Source organism: Hoplias malabaricus, chromosome Y (genome assembly GCF_029633855.1).
Source record: "Hoplias malabaricus isolate fHopMal1 chromosome Y, fHopMal1.hap1, whole genome shotgun sequence".
Taxonomy (NCBI): domain Eukaryota; kingdom Metazoa; phylum Chordata; class Actinopteri; order Characiformes; family Erythrinidae; genus Hoplias; species Hoplias malabaricus.
In genome coordinates, this window is record NC_089820.1 from 44,705,660 (window position 1) to 44,732,688 (window position 27,029).

Below are 27,029 nucleotides of genomic sequence, written 5' to 3' on the forward strand. Positions count from 1 at the left end.
ATTCTAATTTTGTCAGTCAAAGTATATTGGCGGTCTCTTTAAACTGGTGGTATTTTAAAGGTAGTATTGGATAGATTGTTCTATAAATTTAAAGTCAAAGCCATTAAGCAGCATATAAGCTAATGTTGCAATGATGCTAGCAATGCATGACAAGCCAAATTCACAAGTTCTTGAACTTTCACTCTGTAGTTGTAAATTGTTATCTTGATAATCCAACCAGGTTAATACGAAATGTATCTAATTTTTATAACCGGACTTTATAGTTCACCTCACCACCACCATCAGTCCTGCCAAGTGACGGCTCAAGTATGTACCTGCGTGGTAACTGACAGCTGAGCTGATCATTCCCGAAGCCATGCACATTTCATTTTCATGCTCTGCCAGAATCAGACTGTATGATTTAGTAAAAAGAGAGAGTGGTGAAATGACTAATTAAATAATTCGAAAAATTCTTATAGAAAATCACAACCATGTTTAATTTGCTTATTTTAACAGGTGAAATTATATGTTCTATTTCAAAAGCCTACACAAAGGCAATACTATTAAAATTATATTTATTTCCCTCAAAAGGCTCCCTGTCAGTGCCAGGCCCTTAGAATCTTCCAAACTTATCTCTCTGCCCCCCTCACCCAGCGGCGCCACTGTGTACAGACTTGATGTTTACCCATAGACACCTGAGGTCATGACAACACTTAATATCTTACACACTCATAAATACTGAGTGTTTTGTAAAACTGCAGCTCCCTTTTAGAAATAAGAATTATGACAGAGAAATTCCCTGAATTAATCTTCCCTCCTCATTTTCATGCATCTCTGTAGTTCATTTTATAATCTGAATATATTATTAACATTAAATATTTGATGCTACATTTGCTACACAGCTGTGCTAAACCAATCTTTGACTATTTGTGTGTGTGTGTGTGTGTGCTATTTTTGTGCAGAAGTACGATTCAATATTGAATTTCTTTTTTTAGTTTTAGTGTTAAGATCTTGTGTAATAGACAGATCAGTGCTCTCTGTTTATCTGACCATTAGCCGTTTTTTTGTTAAATGCAAAAATCTGGTAGTCCTCTTTCAATCTATTCATTTTCCCTCTTGCTTTATTAATCTCTATTATATCACCCTGTTTAAACATTAAAGCACTGTGCTCTTTGAAACGAATATATAATGCCTTTGCAGAGTTCAAAGATCAGCAGTTCACTGTGGTCAGCTGGGTGCACAGTAAATAAATGTGGTTTTACAGGACTGTTTTTTCAGCAGAGCAGAGCTAAACCTGGGCTACGAAACAATTAACTTTTCTTAATCATGGCTCAACAGGAGTACAAAAAACTGACTGATAAACTCTTCATGTACAAAGGAATGGTTTATAATGTAGATGACAGACTTAATCAGAGCCTCGAGTACCTGGACAGTTTGCTGGATTTTAAGATCAAGGACGATGATTTGTTTGTTGTCACTTTCCCTAAATCTGGTAAGTGAGGTCTCTGGGTTTTGTTAAAATCCTTAGTTAATTAAATTTCTAATAATAAATCCACAGATCAAGTTGATTTAATTCCAAATTTTAAGACTGAGTCATATCATAGATAAAACATAATTTATGGTGTTTCAGCATGTATCAACTATCCTGTATTTTATTATTTATATAAGCAATTTAACTGCAATGTTTTTCATATTGTTGTATAAAAGCTACAAAAGGCTTTCTTACGTTTTTGAGACACTGTCTCCTAGCACTCTATATAACATGCACAAGGCATTTATTTGTTTGATTGTTTGTTTGTTTGTTTGTGGGGTACCTGTGTTCCAATTCACAGTCTAAAAATAATGCTTGAGGGAAATATGTTCTTTACAAATCAATTGATTAAATAAATAGAGAATATAAAACATAGGAAATCACTTCTTCCCTCAAACATTCAATGATAAAATGTAGATATCCATGTAGATATGAAAAGGAGGGCGGCACGGTGGTGCAGCAGGTAGTGTCGCAGTCACACAGCTCCAGGGACCTGGAGGTCGTGGGTTCGATTCCTGTGACTGTCTGTGAGGAGTTGGTGTGTTATACCCGTGTCTGTGTGAGTTTCCTCCGGGTGCTCCGGTTACCTCTCACAGTCCAAAAACACACATTGGTAGGTGGATTGGCAACTCAAAAGTGACCGTGAGTGTGTGTGTTGCCCTGTGAAGGACTGGCACCTCCTCCAGGGTGTATTCCAGCGTTGTGCCCAATGATTCCAGGTAGGCTCTAGACCCACTGTGACCCTGAAATGGCTGTTACAGATAATGGATGGATATGAAAAAGCTTAAATATTAAGCACAAATGAACATTACCAAGACTATGACCTATGTGCTGCTATTTTAATTACACATCTTGATCTCTACACCACTTTACACTGATGTATCTGTCTGAGATAATTGCTCTCTTATAATCTTATGTAATACCACAGGGTGATTTATTGAGAACAAGATGACTTGCAAATTGTAAATGAGAAATTAATTCAGATTACTGTTGTATGATGAAAAATAAGGGATATAGACCTTATTATTATTATTAGTTTTATTATTAATAGATCCCATATTTCTTATTGATACTGTAATCCTTGATTTTAGATATGAAGTGTGTTCAAGGACTCAAACAAACCTTCTGTTATAGTGTAAAAGCTAAACGTTATACTGTAATATAATTGTTGGCAAATATGTGCCTCTTGTACTGAAAAAAAATACTACTATTTGGCACCCAAAGCATGCTTCTGAGCTAAAAATGTACTTTTAGGAATGTAGGAATCATGTCATCCTTTCATTTCTGTATTCATTTGTCCTGTTTCTCCTTAGGTACCGTATGGACGCAGAGGATTATAACTCTCCTGTACGAGGATGATTTCCCAGAATTGAAGGATGAGCTGATACCCAAACAAATGCCTTGGCTAGAGTTTAGGAAGATAGAACAAGATTATAACATCCGCCGGTCTCCAAGACTGTTCTGCTCCCACCTTCACCAGCACCTGATACCCCTCGGCCTACAAGGGAAAGGCAAGGTGAGCAATGGAATTCATTTGAGTTATTAAAATTATGGTCAGTGAGTGTTCAAGGTCAATCAACAGGGTCAACGTTACAATGCATTGCATGAGAAAATAAGTCAGCTAAAAATCTCCAATAAATACATTAGTCATGAAGAAAAAAGGATTATCATGAAACAGTAAGTACATTGGGAGGGTGTTAATAAAGTGGCCAGTGAGTGAAATTAGAAGTGGAGTGTTTCTAATATAGTGGCTAGTGAGTAGATGTAGAAAGGGGTGTTTCTCATAAAGTGGTCTGTGGGTGTAAGCAGAAGGGGTTGTTGCTATTAAAGTGGGTAGTGAGTGGAAGTAGAAAGGGGGTCGTTTCTAATAAAGTATTAGGTGACACATTCACAAACACTGATGGATTATAATTTTTTTTTTCAGATCATCTACGTGACACGGAACCCAAAAGACATCATGGTTTCATATTTCCATTTCTCTCAGATTATGACGAGATTTGACACTTGGGAGACATACAACGGGATGATTGAGAAATTCTTCACTGGAGAGAGTCAGTCATTTTATATATATATATATATATATATATATATATATATATATATATATATATATATATCATTTGTGTGTTGCATTCAAACCCAGAAGTAACCCAACCTACTCCCTCTGTGTTTTAGTCATGTTACATTAAGTCACATATCAGCTGCTCACAGGTCATTCTAGTCATATTCTCTATTTAAGGTCTGTCGTGTTGTCTGTGTCTTGTAGTACTTTGCCATTGTTAGTCTTAGTGTTCATGGTTTTTGCCTGTAGTTTAGTTTAGAGTTTATTTTTCAGCATTTGCTTTCACATCCATGTTATCCCACATTGTCTGAGAATCAGCTTATTTCAGTTTTTGTACAAACAGTAAAAATCTATGAAAGATGCAACATAGCCTAAAGCCTAAAGTAGTACATTTTAAAAATCAAAACTCATAAATTGGAGCCCACTATTATCTATTTATATATTTAGTTATCTATAGTGTGGTGTGGTATTAGAGGCTAATTATACTGTTGTAAGTTTTCTGTTTATTTCCTGTTCAGTGTTGGGTGGCTGCTGGTTTGATCATGTTAATGGATGGTACAACAACAGAGACAAATACAACATTCTGTTTCTCAGCTACGAGGAAATGATCAAGGTCAGAATCCCCTCACACAGTTTCAATTATTTAATTTTCATTCACTTTCATAAATCTGTTGTTTTTTTGTCTTTGAATTTTGGAAACTGATCTAAGATTTTTTATAGATTTCATTTCCAGTCAAAACATCCATTAAGTCTAATTTGTTACTTTGTCATGAGACATTTGTGAAATCAGAAAATAATCCCCTTGTGTAGGGATCTGGAATGCCATAATTCAAACAATGAATTCAAAACAATTGTGTCCAATAGGAAATGAGCTGAGGAACATGCCTATTTGACAGTCCTCAAATTGGGGCTTAATGCATAAATTCAGATTTGAGCAAACCCAAAACTGCAAGAACAACTCAACAATACAGGTCTGAAAGGACGTGGTGCTGTCAAGTAATAGACACAAAAGAACATTGAACACCAAAAATGGAAGGCAGTAATGTGTTTGTGCACTTCATGCAATATATAACTGTGCTTCTGTCAGTTCGATCTGCTCTCAGTGGTTTCCTTGTCATGAAACAGTTGAAACAAATTTTAACTTGTGTCTAGTCTGTTTCAATTTTCAGTCTTTTTCTCTTGTACACGTCTCCCGGATTTTCTCAGTTTGATTGTCTTGTGTTTTCTTTTCCAGAAATTGTGGCATTTTATGTATCCTGGTCTACAACCATGTTTTTTTCTTTGTTCTCAGTTTAGCAACAGAAGCATGTTTATGGATCTAAACTTTAGCTTCTGCAACACTTCCTGTATTTTACATAATATTACACAGTTACCCTATTATATTCAAATTTATATGCACTAAGGCATGAGTCTGTCATAGAGATACAGTAGAAATGAAACCAAAACACTCAGTGAAAGTTCCATGCGCTCATATTACACTCAATTTGACCATATGGAGCTCTGATGAACAAGAGCAAATGTTTAAAACCAATTAGTCTGAGATTGACTGGAAGGAGAAAATGAAATGTTGATTGTGATGTTGATTGTGTCACAGCTATAATTCAAACTGTCTGTGTTTACTGTGTTTCAGGACCTGAGGGCAGCAGTGGTGAAGATTTGTCAGTTTGTGGGAAAGACTCTTTCAGATGCAGCTCTGGACAGCGTGGTGGAGAGAGCCAGCTTCAATTACATGAAACAAGACCCAAAAGCAAATTATGAGTTCATGTCAAGTACCGACAAGGTTCCAGGGAAGGGTGCCTTCCTCAGAAAAGGTAAACATTTCAGAATTACAAGCGGAACATTCATTATTTGAGCAAAAACATATATGATACTAAATTCTAAAACTGAAATCCAGTGTGGTAAGCCTCATTTCAAAATGAATTACAGTGTTCATTTTGTTATTTTATTATGTATTATTTCATTACTGAAGATTTATACAAAAAACTTTATGATAACTGTCCCCCTCCCCTCCCTTATTTAATGTATATATTTTGTTTAAGATGAAAATAAATGACATTCTCTACAGAAAACAATCTTAAATATGGAATTTTGTTCAGTTTTTATCTAGAATGGCACTGTGGCACTGTAGTGTTTCACACATCAAAATGTATGAGCATTAATACATTACAAATTAATACATAATGTAAATGCATTACTGATGCCCTGTGATGGACTGGCACCAGGGTGTATTTCTTGTATTGTCTTGTACTCAATGATTCCGGATAGGCTCCGGACACCCCACAACCTGGAACAAGATGAAAAAGTTACAGAAAATTAATCAATGAATCTATTTGTTTAACATACATTTCAAAATATATTAGATGTCTTTTGCAAAGGTAATTTTTTTGTATTCCCCCCCCCAAAATGTTACATATAATTTTAGCAAAAGAATACTGCCAGTATTTTGAACTGAAAAATAATAATGAATGCATTGTTTATTTGTTCTATGAAAATAATATATATATCATATTATGCTGTAAATTTAGTTGATGTGCTATTTTTATAATGTCATATATTGTTGTTGTGTTGTTGTAGGGACAGTGGGTGACTGGAAAAACTATCTGACTGTAGCACAGAATGAATACTTCAACCAAGTATATCAGGAAAAAATGAAGGATATTCCTCTGGAGATTGTGTGGGATATCACTAAACAGAAGAACTGAAAAATAACAAACAATATTCACTCTGCAATAGTAAACACCCCTCTGGTGTACTGTGGGTGTCTGACTGCTGTGCTACTCATCATTAGACACTGAGCTCTACTGAAATTACAAAACTATTTGCTGCATTAAAACACCTATTGATCTGTCTCTATTTGTTGGTTTTCTACGTGAAAATAACTGAATAATAAATACTATACAGAGAAAACATTATATATTTTAACAAATTGATAGTTAACACTTGACTATAACAAGTGTTATAGTCACACATCTCCAGGGACCTGGAGGTTGTGGGTTCTAGTCCTGCTCCAGGTGACTGTCTGTGAGGAGTTTGGTGTGTTCTCCGTGATATTTCGGGGTTTTTTGCCGATAACAATTCTTGACGATATGAACAAAACACTGAAAAAAATTTTTTATAATTTCAAGAATGCACTAAAGCAATAAAATAAATGTTATATTAATATTAATAATATTAAATTAAATATTTAATATATATTAATAGTATTAAGAGCTTTCATTTTTTAAAAAGTTTTATTTTATTACAAATTCAACAGTTTTAAATTTTCAAATATAAAGAAGTGACAAAAGAAATAAGTAAACATTGTTTATATTGTAAATAATATATAAACAGCAAAAAGGTAAATAAGAAAACAAACACTGAATATTTGCTGTGCTGAGTCATTATGCGAACAAGTAAGAAGATCACGATTATCAAGATAGGTGTTTTGTTTTTTGTTTTTTTAAATATGACGATATCATCACGAACGATACGGTATGGCACAACCCTAGTCTGTGGTACTTGTAATACTCGTGATATAGCTCGCAATCACTTGTAATACTGTGTTAGGGCTTGAAGGTCATGCACATTCAGAAGTGTTTTCTGGCCTTGTCCTACATAGACTGAGATATCTTCAGTTTCCCTGAATCTTTTCACAATAACATTTATGAAGTTTGCCGTTAGCAAATTCATGACTAGGACTGAAATGACTAATTCTAGGATACAGACACCATGTTGAAAACACTGAGTTCAGGTGTTTAATCCATAGCCAGTATTAACAGTTATAGGAAGCTATAGTTTTAAGACTTTAAATATTGTAGTTAAAATTACTGTTGGAAATGTCAGGACTAAACACTTTGAGTTACTCTCATATAGCTAGAGGTTTATAGATGCATTGCTGTGTTATATGTAAATTTAGATAGCTAAATATAGTTCAGTTTATAATCACTACAGTCAGAGCTACCTATTAACATTATTGGTGCTACAGCTCAGTGAAAACTTTTAATGTAAAAGCTGCTACAGTTAATGCTATAAGCACTATAATTAAATGTTTTAATGTATAAAAAATAAATAAATATATATATATAAGTAAAGCAATGTGCTTAAATAGAGAGTTAAAGGTATATGTATTTAAAAGTATTAAAGAGCACATACCCATTGCTACAGGCTGGTGTAGCATGACACCTCACACTTCAATACAGCAACGCAAACAGTTTCAGAGCATTTCTTCATTCAGCCCCTTAGTCAGCAAACTGAACAGCAGAACTTAGTGGAACAAATAGAGATAATTGAAGAAGGATCAGGAAGGATCAGGTAACAATACAAAAAGCAGTGAAGGTAGCTTAAAAATGTCAAAATGACAACAATATGTGTCTAAAAGTTTCTGGCCTACTGAGCACTGCAGAAAAAATTCTCAGAACCTTTATATTTGGCCTAAAATAAAGCATGTGTGTGTCTGCTTGTATGGGGCATTTTGCACTCCCTCATCTCCTCACACACACACATACATCTGTAAATCTGTTGCTGAAACATTTTTTAGAAAACAATTAATTACATTACATTAAATTAAAATATTCCACTATTTAAAATGATACTTGGGTGCTGTACAGCCCTCTACCCCATACTTGGCATTAGGTATGGTGATGTTGTGCCCCAGCTGTGTACTATTTCACGCAATATTTTTCTATAGGGAGTATACATATTGTCCACACTGGACCTTACAGTAATTGTTTGTTATCTTCAGTGAGTGTACTCCCCCAAACACAAACTAAAATATGTAGTGGAGATGAACAGGTTATTAATTTTTAATAAAAATAAATGATACTTTTTGGGACTTAATATGCCAAAAGTTATCTTATGCTGAAAGACCTATCTTCGCTCAGAGACATCCCCAAGAGATAACACCCAGAGAAGAGTCGGAAACTCTGGACCTTTTTATGGTCTCCTCTGTAATGCAAAGACACACAGACTCAACCTTGAGGTCTTCTCATACATCTTGGAAGACATTCCTTAATTCGTAAAGTTTATCTGGTGAACAAGTTGCCTATGGGTACAACTGTGTGAAATTAATTCCATTTAGACAATCAAAACGGGTCGAATTAATTTACATGTGTTTAAAGTCACTTTTTTATATGAACTTATAGGAACCAAGGTAGCCACATACTCTGTTATTTGGTTAAAAATGAAGTAAAACATGGTTTGTCTGAATGATATTACTTTGTGTTCACATATAAGCTCTAATATTGCAAAAGTATGACTCAGAATTATGGGGTAGTCATTCAACAGGGCTCATCTTAAAGTCTTTGTCTTATCAAGTGTCATAAATTTTATGTGATGTCACTACAAAAAGATACATGAAAATGCCAATCAGGGGCAAGAGATGGGCCAATCCCCAATCCCTGAGGACCAATCAGGTATTCAAACTGGGTTTTCTAAATTCTGGTTAAAAACCAGAAGGAGAGACCTGCGTGGATGTGTCTCTCACAAGGCAGCAGATCAGCAATGACGGAGAATCCCCACAGAGAACTTCAGAACGCCACCAGCTCTGAGGACCAGGACCCCACCCGATATTCTGTGGGCCCTCCAGTGAGGCCCTGGGACCCGCCCAGGCCCAAAGACGCCAACGGGGGTCTTGTGACCGCCCTAGGAAGCACACCAGGGTGTAAAACGCGAGGAGAAAAAAATAAAAATAAAAAAATAAAAAAGCAAAGCAAAGGGTGAGCCCCATGTCCCCTCTGCTCTGCTGTTGCCCTCTTAAGAGGAGGAGCAACTCTGGACTAAGTAGCCATGTGATGGGCGGGCTGCATGCTCTCATTGGCCAAGGCAGATTCCAATAGAATGAGGGGAAAACGGGGCACTTTGAATTTGTAAACATTCCAATATGTTGCCTTTAGTACATGTATAACAACGTATAAACATAGTATGTTTTCAGTAGTATTAGTGTGAGCTTTGTTAATAGTAAAATACTATATATTTGAGCAACACAGGAAATGTCAATGTATTTTAACTGATTTATTTACAACAACAGTATATAAATACAAATGGCTAATTTATTTACAAAAAGGTCACATCCTATATATTTAAGTACAGTATTGGTATGTACATATGTAGGTTAACAGTCATTTGTTTCTATAGTGCAGAATATGAAATAAGTAAGAAGTCTGAATTATATACTGGATTGTGGATCAATTTGTAATGAATGTAATAAATCTTGACCATAGCAGTACAGTAGTATTGTATATTAACTATAAAAGTCATTGAGAGCAAATACTGCTGACTACCATGATAGATTGTCTATATGGATGTACTTCTGTTATAAATATCAGTGTCCATGTGAAAAAAAAGTCAGTGGTCCCCCTGCTCCTCTTGCTCAAGTTGTGGTCTTTGAATGGCTGGTCTTAAAGTAACCTTGAAGGAGCTGCTCCCTGTGCTTCGGCTGGTAAGAGACACGTTGCTTGTCGACATCCGGCAGACGGTTCCAGAGAGCAACGATGTCGGCAACCTGCTTCTCAGAAAGACAGGCTTCATCGCGCAAGTCCACCAGGAACCTGGCCAGCCTCACCACACACTCGTAGCCTGGCGCTCCACCCGTCCCTCTGAAAACCTGACAAGATGAAGACATTCAGGTTAATTGTGCTCCCATCTCCATTTATGGTTAAATGCTCAGATAGTGTAAAACACAAAAGCACTTACTTCTGGAGCTTGAAAGGGGAGGACTGGGTCTACGGAAGCATCTTCAGATTCACCTTCTGAATGGACTCACCTAATGACAGAGGGCCAACAGTGGGGTCATTGTCCTCCACTCCGACAGAGGACTCAGCTTCATCAAATCCTGCGTCCTCCCATTCGGACAGGTCATCAGCTGCATCTGGGTCCCGGCTGATATCGACCCTCAGCTCCTTGCACTGCTGGGAGAAGAGGTACTCGATGCCAATCAGCTCACCTGAAACAAATAATCACACAGCTGAGTGAAAATAGTTTGGCTTTATGGTTATAGCACAATGAGTCACGTTCAAAAATGTTACCTGTATACTCTGGGCTTGGTGTAATCCTCAACCAGTTTACAGCCCAGCATCTCCTCACTGAGCTGGTTGAGGGCATGCTGCAGGTGGCCAGTATAACACTGCAGCACCTGCTCCGACTGGTTCACAGCTGATGCAGCGTGGTCCTCGTTCCACCTCACCAGCCCTTCCAGGAGGTATGCCTGGAAGTTCTCTGCATTGGCAGAACTGCCTGAAGGACAAATAAAACATATTTAAAAATCACTCCACCATGAACTCACATGCACACAATCAAAGTTCAGAAGAAGGGGGAGGAGAGAGGGGAAAAAAAAAACCCTCACCAGGAATGAAATGATGGTGAAGGTGGAATGACTCCAGGGATGTGGAACCACATGCACAGTGGTACATGGGAAGAACGACCCCTCCTTTGGTCACCTGCCCCGTCCAAGGATCTTGGATGCAATCGAGGTGTTGCTGTTGTGTCCCAAATGACATTCATCCGTTCCTTGTCCAACAGGGGGACGCCCATCGTGTCCTTGATGTCTTTAAAAGCTACCAGCAGCTGATCTATGAGCTCCTTGGTTGCTCGTGCCCCACGTGTGTGCCTTAGCGCTCAGCTTGGCGTTGAGCTCGTTGTCTGTCAAGTGAGCGATGCCCTGCTTCCCTTTTAGCTCTGACAGAACAGCCTCTCGCAGACGAGCCACGTCCCCAGCATCCCACTAGAAAACGCAGGCAGACAGCTTTGCCATGAAGATGCCGTAGAGCTGGTGACTGTCTGTGGTGACTCCCACAGCAAATCTTCATTTGCCACGCGTCCAGTCTGATAAGCTCCTCCCACTCGTGGAACATGTCAGCCACTCTCAATCCCCCTGTTTTAGTGCAGCAGTCCCTGTACACGTACAGGAGCTTGGGCAGAGGGACTCCAGCGTCTTGGTAGCGCCCCATTAGCCCCACTGCCATGGGCAACAGCCCGTCTCCCTCGTGGGTTGTGAGTACAGACATGAGGACCTGTCCAAACTTATTTCCCACGCTGGTGACCCAGGCTGCTGTCCCAGCGGCATCTCCAGCCAGTTTCTTTGTCACCTTGAACAAAAACACAAACAGTGTACTGCGTCCACCCTAGTGCTTGGCTATATTTTAACACTCACACAAAATGTATTTAAAAAAAAAAATTATATATATATATTTTACCTTTTTTTGAACCCATCTTTAAGACTTTTCAACCCATCGTTCCAGAGACCTGGAACTTCTTACACACAGCAAGGTAGCGCATTGTGTTGGTCATCCAGGTCTCGCTGTACTGCTCTTTAAGCTCTTTTAAGGTACAGCGCAGTGGTGCTGTTGCCAAGGGATCGCTCGCGCATCAGCCGGACCACTTTCACGTCACAGGACAACCTGTTAAACACATACACAAACATGGTTTACACATGTGTCACTGTAGCGAGTGCTTGAAGAATAACTGCTGTGTGCATACCTGTACGTGAGAATGGCTGGAAACAACGCACGGTGTGCAGGATCTAGCTGCTCCAAGACATCCCGCGACCATCCCGCCACCTTCTTGTGACAGCGGCGACACTCGAAGTACTCCGTGGCCAAGTAGTAATCAAATCAAATTTATTTATATAGCGCTTTTCACAACTGATGTTGTCACAAAGCAGCTTCATAGAATTCCAGTAAGACAAAGATTTGACATGAAATGTAAAAAACACTTTGAATGATATGTAAAACCTGAGCAAGCCAGGGGCAACAGTGGCAAGGAAAAACTCCTCCAGCTGAGGAAGAAACCTTAGGAGGAACCAAGGCTCACAAGGGGTGACCCATACTCCTCTGGTCAATCTACTGGTAATAATAGTTAGTAGTCCATGAGAACTTCAGTGTAGGGGCAGCTTCAAGGCACAAGGCAAGGTTGCTGGAGCGTGGGCAGCTGATCTGAAGCGTGGAGGAGGATCTCGACAGTCATCCATCAGTGTCCAGACGGACAGGTGGGCAGTCGCTTACTCGGAAGGATGTAAAGGGATGGAATTTTGAACTTTTTTGTGTTTGTAAAGTAGAAAATATGAAAATTTCCAGAGTGTGGCTAATGACTCCGGCAGATCTGACTATGACAGCTTTAACTAAAAGGAGAGAACCAGAAGGACAGACACGGGAGCATCCTGAAACACTGGCATCCATCCGCTCCAACGTCAACAAACCTGAGTGATCGCGAGAAGTGACATGACGACAGCACCAGCGTCTCAGTTTACTATAATTCCCTGTGTCCATGGACCCCCCGGATCTGCCGCCTTTATCTATGGGGGAGCATTAGCTACCAAAAGAAACTAAACAAATTAGTTTTTAGCCTAGATTTGAAGATTGTGACTGTGTCTGAGTCCAGAACATTTTCTGGAAGATCATTCCAGAGTTCGGGGGCTTTATAAGAAAAGGCTCTTCCCCAAGCTGAGGCCTTCTGAATTCTGGGAACAATTAAAAATCCAGTATTCTGTGATCTGAGTAAACGTGGAGGCTCATAATAGGAAATTGCATCTTGAAGGTATTCAGGAGCAAGCCCATGTAGAGCTGTATATGTTAATAATAAAATTTTGTAGTCAATGCGGAATTTAACAGGCAGCCAATGAAGTGATGAAAGAACTGGGCTGATATGTTCAAATTTTCTAGTTTTAGTGAAGACCCTAGTTGCAGCATTTTGAACTAGTTGAAGTTTACTTAAATTGCTGCTGGTGCATCCTGACAGTAGTGCATTACAGTAGTCAAGCCTTGAAGTAATAAAGGCATGTACTAATGTTTCTACATCCTGAAGGGATAAGGCATTTCTAATCTTAGCAATACTGCGAAGATGTAAAAAAGCTGTCCTAGTGATACTGCCCATGTGTTGATCAAATAATAAATCCGCGTCAATTATGACAAAGATTTTTTGCTGCTGAACCAGGATTAACTGGAAAGTCAGCTAGATTTAAAATTAAATCTGATAATTTATTTCTTGCCACTTTTGGACCCAAAAGCAGGACCTCTGTTTTGTTGCTGTTTAGAAGGAGGAAGTTACGCAACATCCAGCCTTTCACGTCTTTTACACAGTCCTCTATTTTCTTTAATCTGTGTTTTTCCCCATCGGGCTTGACTGAAATATACAATTGCGTGTCGTCTGCGTAACAGTGAAAGTTAATGTCATGGTTTCTTACAACTGTGCCTAGCGGTAACATGTATAATGTAAACAATAATGGTCCTGTATAATAAATAATTTAATCCTGTGGCTTGAGTTTGTTGTCCAATATTCTCAATTTTATTATTAAAAAAGGCCATAAAATCTTTACTGGTGAGAGTTGCTGGAATTAGTTCTTCGGAACCTGCTTGATTTTTTGTAATTCTAGAAAACACACTAAACAGTGCTCTTTGATTATTTTTATTATTGGAGTTCAGCGAGGCCAGATATGCTGAGCGAGCTTTAGTGAGGGCATTTCTATACTCTATAAGGCTGACCTTCCAGGCAGAATGGAACACTTCCAGCTTGGTTGATTGCCATTTCTGCTCTAGTTTCCGTAATGGTTGTTTTAAAGTACGGGTCTTATTATACCATGGTGCGAGCTTTTTCTGTCTTATACTTATGTTTAAGTGGTGCTACCTTTTCTAAAGTAGATCGACAGGTATTTTCTATGTAATCAGTTAGTACATCTAGGTCCATTGGGTCTGATGGAGTTGGAACTGGGGTTGATAGTTCTGGGAGGTTTTCTATAAATTGTAGGGGGTAGATGGTTTTATTATACGCCTTGTAGAATAGCGAGGGTTCTTACATATATATTACGGCTAAGACGTAGCTCATATGAAATTAGGTAATGGTCGGAGATTGCTGAGGATTGCGGTAAGATATTAATTTTGTCAATGTTATGACCTAGTGTCAGAACTAAGTCTAAAGTGTGACTGCAGTAGTGTGTAGGCCCTGTTACATTTTGAGTAATACCAATATTGTCTAAGATTGAGGTAAATGCATTTTAGTGGGACACTTCCCTTCTCAAAATGGATATTGAAATCTCCTACAATTATAACTTTGATTCCACACCGCTAGGTTTGTAGCAAAAATCGCTGAATTCTTTCAGAAATTCTAAGTAAGGCCCTGGTGGTCTGTAAATGTTGCATAATAAAAATGCGTCCTTTTTTGTGACCGGATTTGTAATAGTGGAGAGAACCTCGAAAGAAGAGAAGGTGTCACATTGTTTAAGATTAATTTCTTGGGTATTTTGGTAAATTACACATACTCCACCTCCTTTGCCCGATACCCTTGGGCTATGTGCATAATTATAGCCTAGGGGGGTGGCTTCATTTAGTGCTGAATATTCATTTGGTCTAACCCACATTTCCGTGAGGCAGAAAACATTGAATTTATGATCACTCATAATATCATTTACGATGAGTGCTTTTGAGTTTAGTGATCTTATGTTGAGAATTTTAGTTCTGAGGTGTTGCTGCTAGGTGTTGTGTATGATTTATTATTGATTAAGTTGCTGAAACAGGCTGATTTTGTTTTTCTACTTTTACATTTTAGTTCAGGGGAAAGACAGTCTCAATACAGTTGAACCTGGGTGACGCCTCAAGACGCAGACGGTCGGTTTAGCCTGTCTGTCTGCGGCCTGGTCCTGGCTCTGGATTGTAAGCAGCTGTCTACACTACTCTGCTGACTAACTAAAAGACTATGTGCTATGCTGCAAGAAAGTAAGGCAGCACCCTCCCACGTGGGGTGGATATCATCCCTACCTATAAGACCAGGTTTGCCCTCGAAATGTAACCAATTGTCTATAAAGCCCACTTGATTTTTGGAACACCACTTGGACATCCAGCAGTTTAACGCCGAAAGTCTGCTGTAAGCTTCAGCGCCACGCCACATTGGTATGGGACCAGAGCAGATTACGGCATCGGGCATAGTCTGGGCCAGTTTAATCACCTCTGTAATATTACCCTTAGTTACCGCAGACTGCCGCAGACGAATATCATGGGCCCCTTAATGAATGACTTCCCTCGAATATCTCCTATTAGCCAACAGTCTAAGGTTGCCACTAATATCCGGCGCTCTGGCTCCCGATAAACAGCTACCTGTTACTGCCGGCGCCCCTAAAGGAGTAGCCAATTTCACGTGTCGAACAATAGAGTCTCCAATAACCAGAGCACTCTTAACATGCTCCTCAGCAGGTGCTTCACTGAGCAAACCTGTTTGACACGCGAATCGGAGGGGCGTGGTGTCCCGGTGGGCCAGCTTTGGCCTCAGCATTAGCATCAGCCTTAGCTTTCCGGCTATGATGCCGAGACGTCACCCATTCAGCCCGCTGTGAGGGCCGGAGTCGAGGGGGTGCTAACACTCCCTAAGGCACCCGGAGTTGCTAACGCTGAATCTCACCGTTTATCCCTTGACAATAATAAGCTCCGGATGCGCACTTCTAGCTGGTCCACTTTATCCACCAGAGAGCTAACTAGGTGACACTTAGTACAAACACAACCACTATCATTGTCGCTAGAGGTGGAAAAGGGGGTTAAACTAAACATGCCACACTCTGAGCAGGCAAAACAGCCAGTAGTAGCCATGGAATTGCAGGTACTTACTGCTTTTAGTTGATTTTAGTAACTTACAACAAGAACGATACTCCAGGGTCCGGTGGCAGTTTTAGTGCCTCTGTAATAAATGTTCCTGCGGAGACAATCTAAAAGATAGATATATGGATGGTTAGTAGGTTATAAAAACAGATATAAATACAGAAATAACAGTAGAAAGGAGTAAACAGGAAAACCCGAGGGATCAAAACAGCTTCTTCCAAACAGGTACAGGAACAGCCAAACGGGTTGCCAGATCAGTCAGGTGGTTAGTACCAGCTGTCCAAGTCGAGCAGCCTCCTGATTGTCTTGTACAAGCCGCACGACGTCAGGCGATGAGCAGCGCAAAGGCACTCTGGCTGCTGGCACAACAGTCTGACTTCCCCAGATACGGTAGGGCATCCAAAGGCAGAAGGGCCAGGTGAAGAAGGCAGCAGGGGAAGCCGGAGGCTGGTCATTAAGGACATTACACAGAGGAGGATACCACCACATCCGGAGTTGCTCGGTTAGAACAGCTCTCCCTGCACCATCCCTCTTAAACATGGCATGGCTGATCCACTCATGCTGCTCCTTAGGAAGATGTTGTTTCCAGCTCACTGGAAGCACAGGACCTTACAGAAGACATGACTGTCAGTATGTGTTCACAAGTACATTGTTATAAACATAAATCACCAAGCAAAACAATTCGAAGTGACCTGACCTCAGGAGACACACAGGGTGCCTCCCTCTTCTGAGTAGCTTTCCTCGGCAAACGACTTGGGGTCACTGGGGGGAGGTGTCATTGCAGCACTCTGGCTCACATGGACTGGAAAGGTCATCAGGACAGGTGATTGAGGGGCTGATGGAAGAGAAGCAAAAAGTGAGCAGACTGTCAAAAAACACCAGTTGTAGAAGTGTTTTTAAATGCGACGTTAATTAAAAGTGTAAATAAATGTGAAGTGTGGATGACTGAGTGAAGAAATAAATGTCAGGTGTTAAAGAATCCCAGTCAAAGCACAGTGATTAAATATTGCATACTACTACTCTAGCAAAGCAACAGGGCAGATAGGACGTGCACAGTAACAAACTAAATCTCCAGAACTACAAAGCAGAGCAATGTTTGATGAGCCACGACACTTACCGTGACCCCCTTGAGCATCACCTTTTGAGGTCTAATTAATACATGACATACAAAAAATTTCACATTAACCATGTGTTTCAAATATATTGTTAATTACACAAAAGCATCAGAGTTCAGAGAGGACAAACCTGATGTCTCCATCACCACTGCAGATGCCAGCACTTCCTCGTCACCAGGCAAGCTCTCTCTTGCTACCTGGGCTACTTCAGGTGTGGGTTGAAGGGTGACCTCACCGTCTGCCTCAAAGCAAAACCTGTCGTGAATCCATTCTGTAAAAACAATATTTTAAGACAAAAATAAAAAGATCAGACCAACATTCAGACCCAGAGATCATCAAATACAAAACAGTTGAGGGGCAGGGGGCTGAGGTGTTAAAATTCACAGCTGGTCTAAATAATTATATTTAAGCATAAGTACTACATCAGAGTGATCCAATAAGCAATCAACTGAAAGCCCTATTTAACATAACACATAACATGCTGACAATGGTGAATGGCTCCCGCTTAATGGGTCCATAATAGCTTGTTAATCATAACAATAGCAAGACAAGGCAACATAAATTCAGACATTTAATAGGCACACTGCAGAAAGAAAAAAAATGAGCATTACGTTGTATTAAACTAAAATTAATTTGGTAAACTGATCCAAGACATGATTACACACAGTGAAGAGGTTTAAAAAAGTCAGCATTAATGGAAATGGTCTCTTTAATACAACAAGTAGTTAGTGTTTTGTACACCTAATACATTCAATATTTTAATACTATACACCTAACAGTAATATAACTGACCATTTTAATACTAAACAACTAATGTTGCTTATAATAGAATATGTTACCACTAAACAACAACAAAAACAACTCAGGTATTATATTTATAATGGAGTATTTTAATGCGGAACAATAACTTGTGTTTTGAACACCTAATATATATTTTAATACTGTACACCTATTACATATAATAGAGTTTTTTAATACTAAACAACTAATGTTTTTGTACACATAATGCTTGTAATAGAATATTTTATCACTAAACAGCAACATCTTATGGGTCTTGTACACCTAACACAAAGTGCATATTTTATCACTAAGCAACAACAAATACAACTCAGATGTTTTACCCACGTTATAATAGTACTGAACTAATATTTTAACATCTGAGATTCCAAGAAATATAATTTAATCATGTAAACACAAACGTTTAACAAACCTACAACAAAAACTAACGTTACCAGAACACATTCCCTACAACTAACACTTACAGTTTTAATATATATTACAAAATTGGTGCAATTTAACTGAAAAAAAGCAGATTATAAAGATAATAGTGTTTACACAAGCTGTTTACTGAACGCTGGGCTTTATACAACGACACACGCAACAACAACGCTACTACCATAATCTTTAAACTCAAATCGTGAGGTTTTACTAAACTCTAAGCAATGAATGAGACCTAACACGTACCTTTCAATCGTTGTCTGTTCGCTGTAGAACTGAGAAAAGGAGAACGAAACGTTAGTACATCCCACTGTTTCAATTACGCACTCTATTTGCGTCTCCTGGCCAATCATTGCGCAGAAATTGAAACAATTGAAACAGGTCGAGTTGAAACAGGCCAATGAGAGGCATTAGAGAGGCGGGAATTGTGAAACACTTAAAGGCTAAGCACCAGCTCTATGAAAGTGTCAAACAAATAAATACAGTGGAATTTGAGTTCCTAACTTGTGTTTGTTGATAGTCAGAAAACATGTTATTTCTCACTAATTCAAGGAATAAGGTTTAAAAGACCGTTGGTCCCCCCAACGTTGTTCGGAAACTAATAGGAGTCTTGCATGTGACGTAGATGGTGGACAACAACTCTAGAAGTTGCACTTAATTTAATGCAAAATGACGAAAATGTGTGTTGTTTTTGGCTGCAATAGTTAAATGTACAGTGGGACATCTGTGCACAAATGGCCCAAAGATCCCAAAAAATCCAGAAAATGGACTAAATTTGTCAACTTTAAACGGGCACTTTGGAAACGACCCTCCGCTCACTCCGTTATCTGTAGCTCATTTCACTGGCACTTTTCCAACAATATGGGCATGTAAGGAAACCAACGAAAGGTGTTCAAGAGCCTCTGTAACATGGAGGTAAACAGGGTAAGTACACTTACTTGGCCTGTTTTAGTTGGTGTTAGTTAACGTTAGCTTGACTTGCTAAACTCGGTGGCTCAGATTATACTCGGCTACGTAGTTGCATTACGGAGGTTTATAGTGTCGGATGAATTCGATCACATTTACAAGAATAACGGTACCTCTAAATTTGAGTATAGCTTATTGCTAGGCTATTGTCATGAATAATGTTGATCATTTAGCTAGATACTGTCATAACGGTGTTTTACCGCAGCGTTGCTCAGCTGTTTTCCACCAGTGACGTCACGGTTGCGTTCAAGAATTTCTGTAGCGAGCTCGGGTTTTTCCGTCAGTTTAATAAAATTGTCAGTTTAAAGCAAATTAAGCATGCTATTTTCCTTTTTAATTCATACTTATATATGTCAGTAAATCCATATATGTCATGAGTCAATCCATGAGTCACAGGGGTTGACATGGTTGATCATGTCCAATATAGTATGGAACGCCGTTGGTCTCTAAACGGGTTGGATTCTCCGTGTTAACACGTAGCGTATAATTTCGTGTTAACACGCTAAGGTATTTACGTGTTAACACATTAAGTTTGTGTATTAAGCGTATCATGATTCTTTACTGCCAACTACTGGTGTATTGCGTTATTGCTGAAACAACATAAAGCCTTAACTTACCAAATAACGGAAACATTCCAGTGTTTAATGTTCATGAGATTTTGCATAACCATTATACATATTTAAATATAATACATTATATTGTTGAACATATATATAAACCCCTCACTTCAACCACAACAGATTTTACTGCTGAAAAAAGCAGTTTTTTAATTCAGATTTTTTGGTTCAATTCTATTTTGAAGGAGATTTAACCTCTCAAGTTTTTAATGTATATATAAAAGTAGATACACATAATTAAATAAAACATGAGTAAATTAATGTAACTTTAAACATATTATGCATGTTTACAGAAAGAGGAGGATCTGGAAATTTCACTATGGGTTTGTATTGGCACCGTATTTTTTAGCAGCATGCTATTAAAAGAATGCACATAATTTATCAATGTGAATGAATTATGCCTCAGTATGTCTTACACACATACAGTGTGAGAGAATAGTGATGCTTGTTTGATATAAAACTATGAAAAGCTTTAGAGCATGTTATAAATTAAGTTATATAATAATAATAATATGCATGTTTATAAATTTTAAGGTATTAAACACCAGATTATTTTATTGTGAAAAATAAACTTCCAGTTGCTATGGGGATCATCTTACTAGTACTGCTGTCTTCACACTGCTCACGTAGGGCTCAACGTAGCCATAGGTCAGCGCTTAGCTCACTATGTTATGAATAATTCAGATGAAACGTAGGGACTACGTTCACAGAAGATTTATGTTTCGTGTCAGCTACAGTGTGTGGTGTAAATCCTATCATGAATATGTAAATACGCCGGGATTTGAGGCCTCCCATTGGCGAAAACCTTAAAAAGCGTGTAAACGTGTTATTTTTGGTCACGTTATCGCGACAAAATTGTACGTGTTAACACGCAAAATTTTAATAACGTGTTAACGCGCATGTGTTCACACGTATAGAGCCCAACAGCGTTCTGGCTTTTTATCCACATGGAGGTGAATACACACATAATCGTTATCATCATCGTTCATGCTATCACCCATCACACCCATCCCTGTTCACTGTTACCTGCTACTGGCATATTTCGATCTAATGGCTGCAACAACAACATTTAAAATGTTTATTTATTAAAATAAATATAGAACCCATCTCAGTTACCTCCATCGTGTATATGTATAATATTGTACCTTAGTGAGAAATGTTCTATTTTATTACACTCAGCATGTAGACAGGCTATTTACTTTGATGCAGTTTATTATATAAAGTTTATGCACTTTATTAACACGTTTTCCAGTGTCTGCAGTCATCTTTCTCTTTATTCTAAAACTGACACAAAGACATTATTCAAACTATATTTCCAAAACATCTCAAGTCTGCCTTCTTTGTACTAATTGCTTTCTCATTGATGATTGGTTAAAATAGCTAAATTTCAGATTTTTTAACCATCATTTTAAGTAATTTTGTCTTTTGAAAAACTGCCAATAAGTATATATTTTTGCCAATAGGTAAAGATATTTTTACATAGATTTATACAAAAAAAAAACAACCCTCAGCTACTTGTAAAAAAGACATTTTTAGTAAAATAATCTTATCAGGACATTTTTTCTTGTTTTAAGTCACATTTTTTTCTTGACAAGTAAGTATGACTCAAGATAAAATAATATTTTTGAGCAATTTCTACTTATTAAGAAGGCTTAAAATCAAGGTTTTTTTCTCCATCTGAGTCAATGGATCAACATAGTTCACACTATCACCCACCTGTTAGCACCTAGTAGTGGCTTAATGTACATAACAAAAGATGGTATAATGGGATGCAAATTACTCAAGCACTGCCATTTGGCAGTCTCTGTTAGAAGAAGGGGTCATGTGAAAATCCTGGTAATTCTAGTGGGAAGCCCGCGCCGAAAAGCATCGCGTGTCAGCGACATACTTCCAGCTATCTCCAGTCCATCTCCAGGGATACATAAGGTCACATCGTATCATTTCTTTCATAACTCAGGAGTGGTGCTGAATGCTTGCTGGAATAAACAATAGTACTGTTAGAATTTAGGGTAATTATCATAGAGAAATTTCCTCATATATTAATCTCCCTCATGTATCGCTGTAATCGATTTCATTATATGAATGTATAATCGATATTTAAATAATAATAAACCAGTTGTGTGATCAAACCAATCCTTGGTTATTTGTATGTGCACTTTTCTTGTACAGATTTATTGCTTTTAGTTCAGATTCAATTTCGGAGCCAAGAACCTACAGCAGTTCAATGAACATAATTCATTAATAATAATTAATTCTAGCTAATTCTGCTGTATAATATGTAAAGTCATCCAACATGATGACCTACATGTCCAAGCTAAAATGGGACAGGGAAAGACACTACATAATATTTAATGACTCCCCAACATGGAGCTCAACAAAATGAATTAAATAATTAATTATTCATCAAATAATTATTAATTATCATTGACTCCTCTATGTAGTATTTATGCCACCGCAACGTGGGGCATAATTATTCCACTATAAATACAAATACAAAAAAAGGAAATGTAAACATATTTTGTAAACTGCAGTATAAACATGAATCTGTGATTAGTTAATTCTCTTGAACATTTCACTCACCAACTTTATTATATTTAGCAAAATGTAAATCAAATTTAGAATTTGATTCATAAAACACAATCTAAAAAAAGCTGGGACCAAGGCATGTTCATCACTTTTTTGTTTGTTTTAATTTAATTATTTATTATTACACATTCATGGTTGTTATTTTCTGTTTCTATATACACCTTCTTATATTATAGATATAGTATATCTACAGATATAAGAATAATGGCTGGCAAAACTGTTCCATAAGTTTCCTTAATAAATTCAAGTCCATGTTGTTATATTTGTTACAGTAACATTACAGTTTTTCTTGCTACCATCTGAGGCCATGTACATTCAGCAATGATTTCCAGCCTTGCCCTGCATGGACTGAGATTTCTCTGGATTTCTCTGAATCTTCTGATGATATTATGTAAATTAAATGATGAAAGACCTGAACTCTTTGCAGGCTGCGTTGAGAAATGTTCTTTTTAAATATTTCATGAGATTTGTCACAAACAGGTGAGCCACAATCCTTTTTAACTGAGGCTATGTTGGATGCTCCTTTTACACCTTTTTTATTCACCTGCTTGGTGGAATGTCTCAAAATGTTGTAATATGAAAATTCTATACGATTTTCACTCTAATTTTGAACCTGCCACAACTAGTTTGAAGTGGATTCCATGTATTTAATTTTCCACTTGTATTTACAAAATACAGTCAAATTCACAATAACACAATTTATATTTGTTGCAGCTTTTTCGTCTAAAATTGTAGACTATGGAGAAATGTATATGTAAAAGTAATAAATGTAACTCATATACTGAGTTTAGTGTGGAATTTGTTTAGTTGGTGTTAATCTGTTCATCCAGAAAACGAGACCTGAGGGGCCTTGGTGTTCACCCGTAGATATTTGAGGTCATAACAAAACTTAAAATTTTACACACGTTTATACAAACTCAGTATTTTGTAAGATCCATTAGCTTCTATTTGTAAGATAATAAAGGGTACGTAATACGAGAGATAAATCCACAATATTCCACTAATAATTAATCCACTCAAACGACCACTAGATGGCAGCATATCACGTTTTCCGTCTGCACAAGAGTCATTCTATGGAAACGTCAATTTTGGTGTCTATAACTTTTAGAAATAAATAACATTCAAAATATTAGGATTACATTTTATTTATTATTAAAATTAAACACTAAGCTGTTTTTAAACTTCGCCTTCTTGAGCCATTTATTAAGTGATATATTCGTTTTTTAATCAGTTAATCCAAGCACCACGTCAATCTACATTTTTACCTGCAATAGTTTGTGAATAACTATGAAATATATTATTTAAATATATTATATAAAAAATTAAATATTTCTCATTGTAAATATAAACAGAATGCAAACAGGCAAATAATTTAATTGAATACAGGACACGTAAAATTTTAAATGTTGGAACAGAGAAATATTACTTTTTTTTTTTTTTAAAGATGTAAGCCCCTTTTAAATTTGAACGTGGACGGTTTGTTCATTAGGGCAATGCGGTGATACACTGCCAAAAGGAAAAGGGAGGACTTTTTTTCTTTCACACAGTAAAAACTCATGGTTATGTATTAACCAAGCTCTGCCAGATAAAATGCAGCGAGTCAGACGCCATGGGCCCTCTTTCAGCTGTCATTAACGCCCCTGTTCAAATATAAAGCTGCTCCAATAATCAGCTTCACTGGCCTGTGCTTCACCGTCAGAGACCGGTTTATAAAGTTCGTGTTTCTGGGCTCTGGGCTTGAAGTCAGTAACGAGAGCACAACAGATAAAAATGACGGCTAATTACAGTTATAAAAGCGGCTTGTATATAACAGTTAGGCTTGTATATAACAGAGGAGGTATATGTGAAGTTCCGTAGTGTGTAGTTTGGGACACAGTCTCACTCTTTAACATTAATGTTAATCAAATGCTATTCCACATTATTATAACTGCAGTGTTTTCCTGCCTTATCTACTTGAGAATCAGCTTATAGCTATCTAAAATTGTGGGTATCGGGTGAGCTTTGACTCAGTGTTCTTCCCCAATATCAACCTCACTCCTCTGCCTTTGTTCATTTTTGCACAGATTGAAACGTGAGAAACTGAAGCACAGTTTAATTAGGCCACTTTTCTGTATTTTTGAGTGTTTGAACATTGATGTTAATGTTGTATCTGGTGATATAAAGTTAAGCTACTGATTTACTGAAAGAAGTTGGTGTTACTTCAATAAATTCGAAAAATGTAAACTTGCATGTATATTTTATTATTTTTTGGGGCAATATGGGACATGTGGGGCGCAGACATTCCCCTTCGTCTGAGGTGGGAAATGATAGAAAAAGTTAGAGAACCACTAGTTTATGGCCCCAGTTCATTATTGATTCAAAGTAGAGGCAAAATAACTTTATTAAAAGAGACCTTTATAATGAACTCCTGGATAAAGCTCTCCACAAATACTGTACAGTATGTAGATAAAGAGAAACCTTTATGAATCTGATGGTTACTGGTGGTATTTCTATATGAGGTGACCACAGAAATAAAACTATTCAAAGTTACCTAACACTCAAGTTAGATTCCTGATTAATTTGTACAGTGCAATGTGCCAGTTGGATAGATGACTAGCTCTTAATTTACCCACTGAACAAGTAACTGGCATTTATCGCAACAATTGCCCTCCTGAAAGATTTGGCAGGAACCACCAATGGTTGTTAGTAGGGCTGCAACTAACGATTATTTAGGTAATCGATTAATCTGTTGATTTTTTTTTTCAATTATTCGATTATTAATCGGATAAAAAGGAAAACAAGCCAAATTTGATTTTGAATAAACCAAACTGTCTTTGTACAAAAGTTGTTTCCAACAACTCACATAAAAATTACAAAAAATACAAAAAAGTACAAAAAAAAAAAAAAAAAAGTATAACAGCAGAATCAATGTAAAGAAACTTGAATAGGATTTTCTTAAACAAAATCCCATTCAAGTATTGAATTTTCAGATGGTGAACAGTTTAAATGTCTTTTTAAAGTTAATAATTATTGATCTAAAATGCAGACAAATTGAAATTACATAAATGGATATTGGGAGATGCTGCCATGTGCTAAGAATAAAAGGGAAATTCAGCTAACACATATGATCAGATATTGTTAAGATATTTAAGATTTTAGAGAACTAATGTTGTAATTGTATAAGGAACACACAACCTACCGTTATTAAAAATTAGTGCTTACATGAAGAGTTAATCCGACAGTTACATTAATTTTATATTTATCAATATTTAATAACACAACAGTGTATGTAATGTAAATATACACTTATAGTGTAATATACACTTGGCTGTGATACTCAAACACTAACATACAATGGCAGAGTCAGAAAAGACCTTGAAAAAGGCTTTAAGTGTATTATTTAAAAACTTGGTCCCAGTGATTCCGGTTAGGCTCTGGACCCACCACGACCCTGAACTGGATAAGCGGTTACAGATAATGAAACCTTTGACCTTTGATTGCATACCTGAACACTTTGGTATGCAGCACAGAGATGATGATGTTTTTGTTAGCAAAAGTTAAAGATTTAAAGGCATAGTTTACGATTGCAATAAAAAAACACATTTTATAAAATTCAGAAGATGTTTACTTACTATTGTTACTTACCAGCTCTCCAGTCTGTTGCATGCTCGAAACTGGTCTAATCTGTTCCCAAATCCCACTATCTCTAAATAAGTAAATAAACAACCTCAGTCTGGTATAATAGACTTTCACTGGAGATTTTTTAGACAAAAGAGAGAACTCCAAACACGGAAAAGTATGAATCAAAATGAGTATTGCTCTATTCTTGCTTCATAGGTGGGTAATATTTAATTATTTTTGCTGTTTTGAATCACTTCAAATGTCTCCAAACTTAGATGATGATTAACTACATTAAGGAAAGTGCTACAAGGCTAAACAGCTCAAGATACAGGTGAGTTTCAGTGAATAAGAACATTCATCAAAAGTCAAGTCAAGAGAGTTTTATTGTCAATTCTGCATATTTACAGGACATACAAAGGATTGAAATTACTTTACTCTCCAAGATGCAGTAACATTTATCAAAAAATAGACTAAATTCAACTAAGCTAAGTATATAAATATATGAAAGTGAACAAACAGAAGACAAGTGCAGGACAAACGATACCAGCAGCTCACTGATAGACATACATGAGTCAATGGGACACTGACTGAAGACAATAACCTGATTTGGAGGTAGGATAATGGATGTACAGGGCAGTGAAAAACAATAGTGCAAAAAAAATTGTAATAGAAGGAGGTAGGATACTGGATGTACAGGGCAGAGTAAACAGTAGTGCAAAATAATCGTAATAGGAGGAGGTAGGATACTGGACGTACAAGGCAGAGTAGACAGTAGTGCAAGATAATCGTATAATGACTAAGTAA

The 27,029-nt window shown here is 37.4% G+C and overlaps 1 protein-coding gene and 1 long non-coding RNA gene across 2 annotated transcripts; one reads left to right on the forward strand and one right to left on the reverse strand.

The window, feature by feature from the left end:
• Positions 1-1,268: 1,268 nt before the first annotated feature.
• LOC136679482 (amine sulfotransferase-like) lies at positions 1,269-6,437 on the forward strand. Its single transcript, XM_066658014.1, has 6 exons — positions 1,269-1,471; positions 2,824-3,026; positions 3,435-3,561; positions 4,091-4,185; positions 5,203-5,383; positions 6,147-6,437. The coding sequence occupies exons 1-6, from the start codon at positions 1,306-1,308 to the stop codon at positions 6,272-6,274; spliced, it is 900 nt and encodes a 299-aa protein (XP_066514111.1). The 5' UTR covers positions 1,269-1,305; the 3' UTR covers positions 6,275-6,437.
• A 9,343-nt stretch (positions 6,438-15,780) lies between these two features.
• LOC136677679 (uncharacterized) lies at positions 15,781-19,469 on the reverse strand. Its single transcript, XR_010796404.1, has 5 exons — positions 19,395-19,469; positions 18,703-18,731; positions 17,369-17,509; positions 16,821-16,958; positions 15,781-16,731 (listed from the first exon to the last, which is right to left on the reverse strand). It is a non-coding gene; the product is annotated as an uncharacterized lncRNA (long non-coding RNA).
• Positions 19,470-27,029: the final 7,560 nt, after the last annotated feature.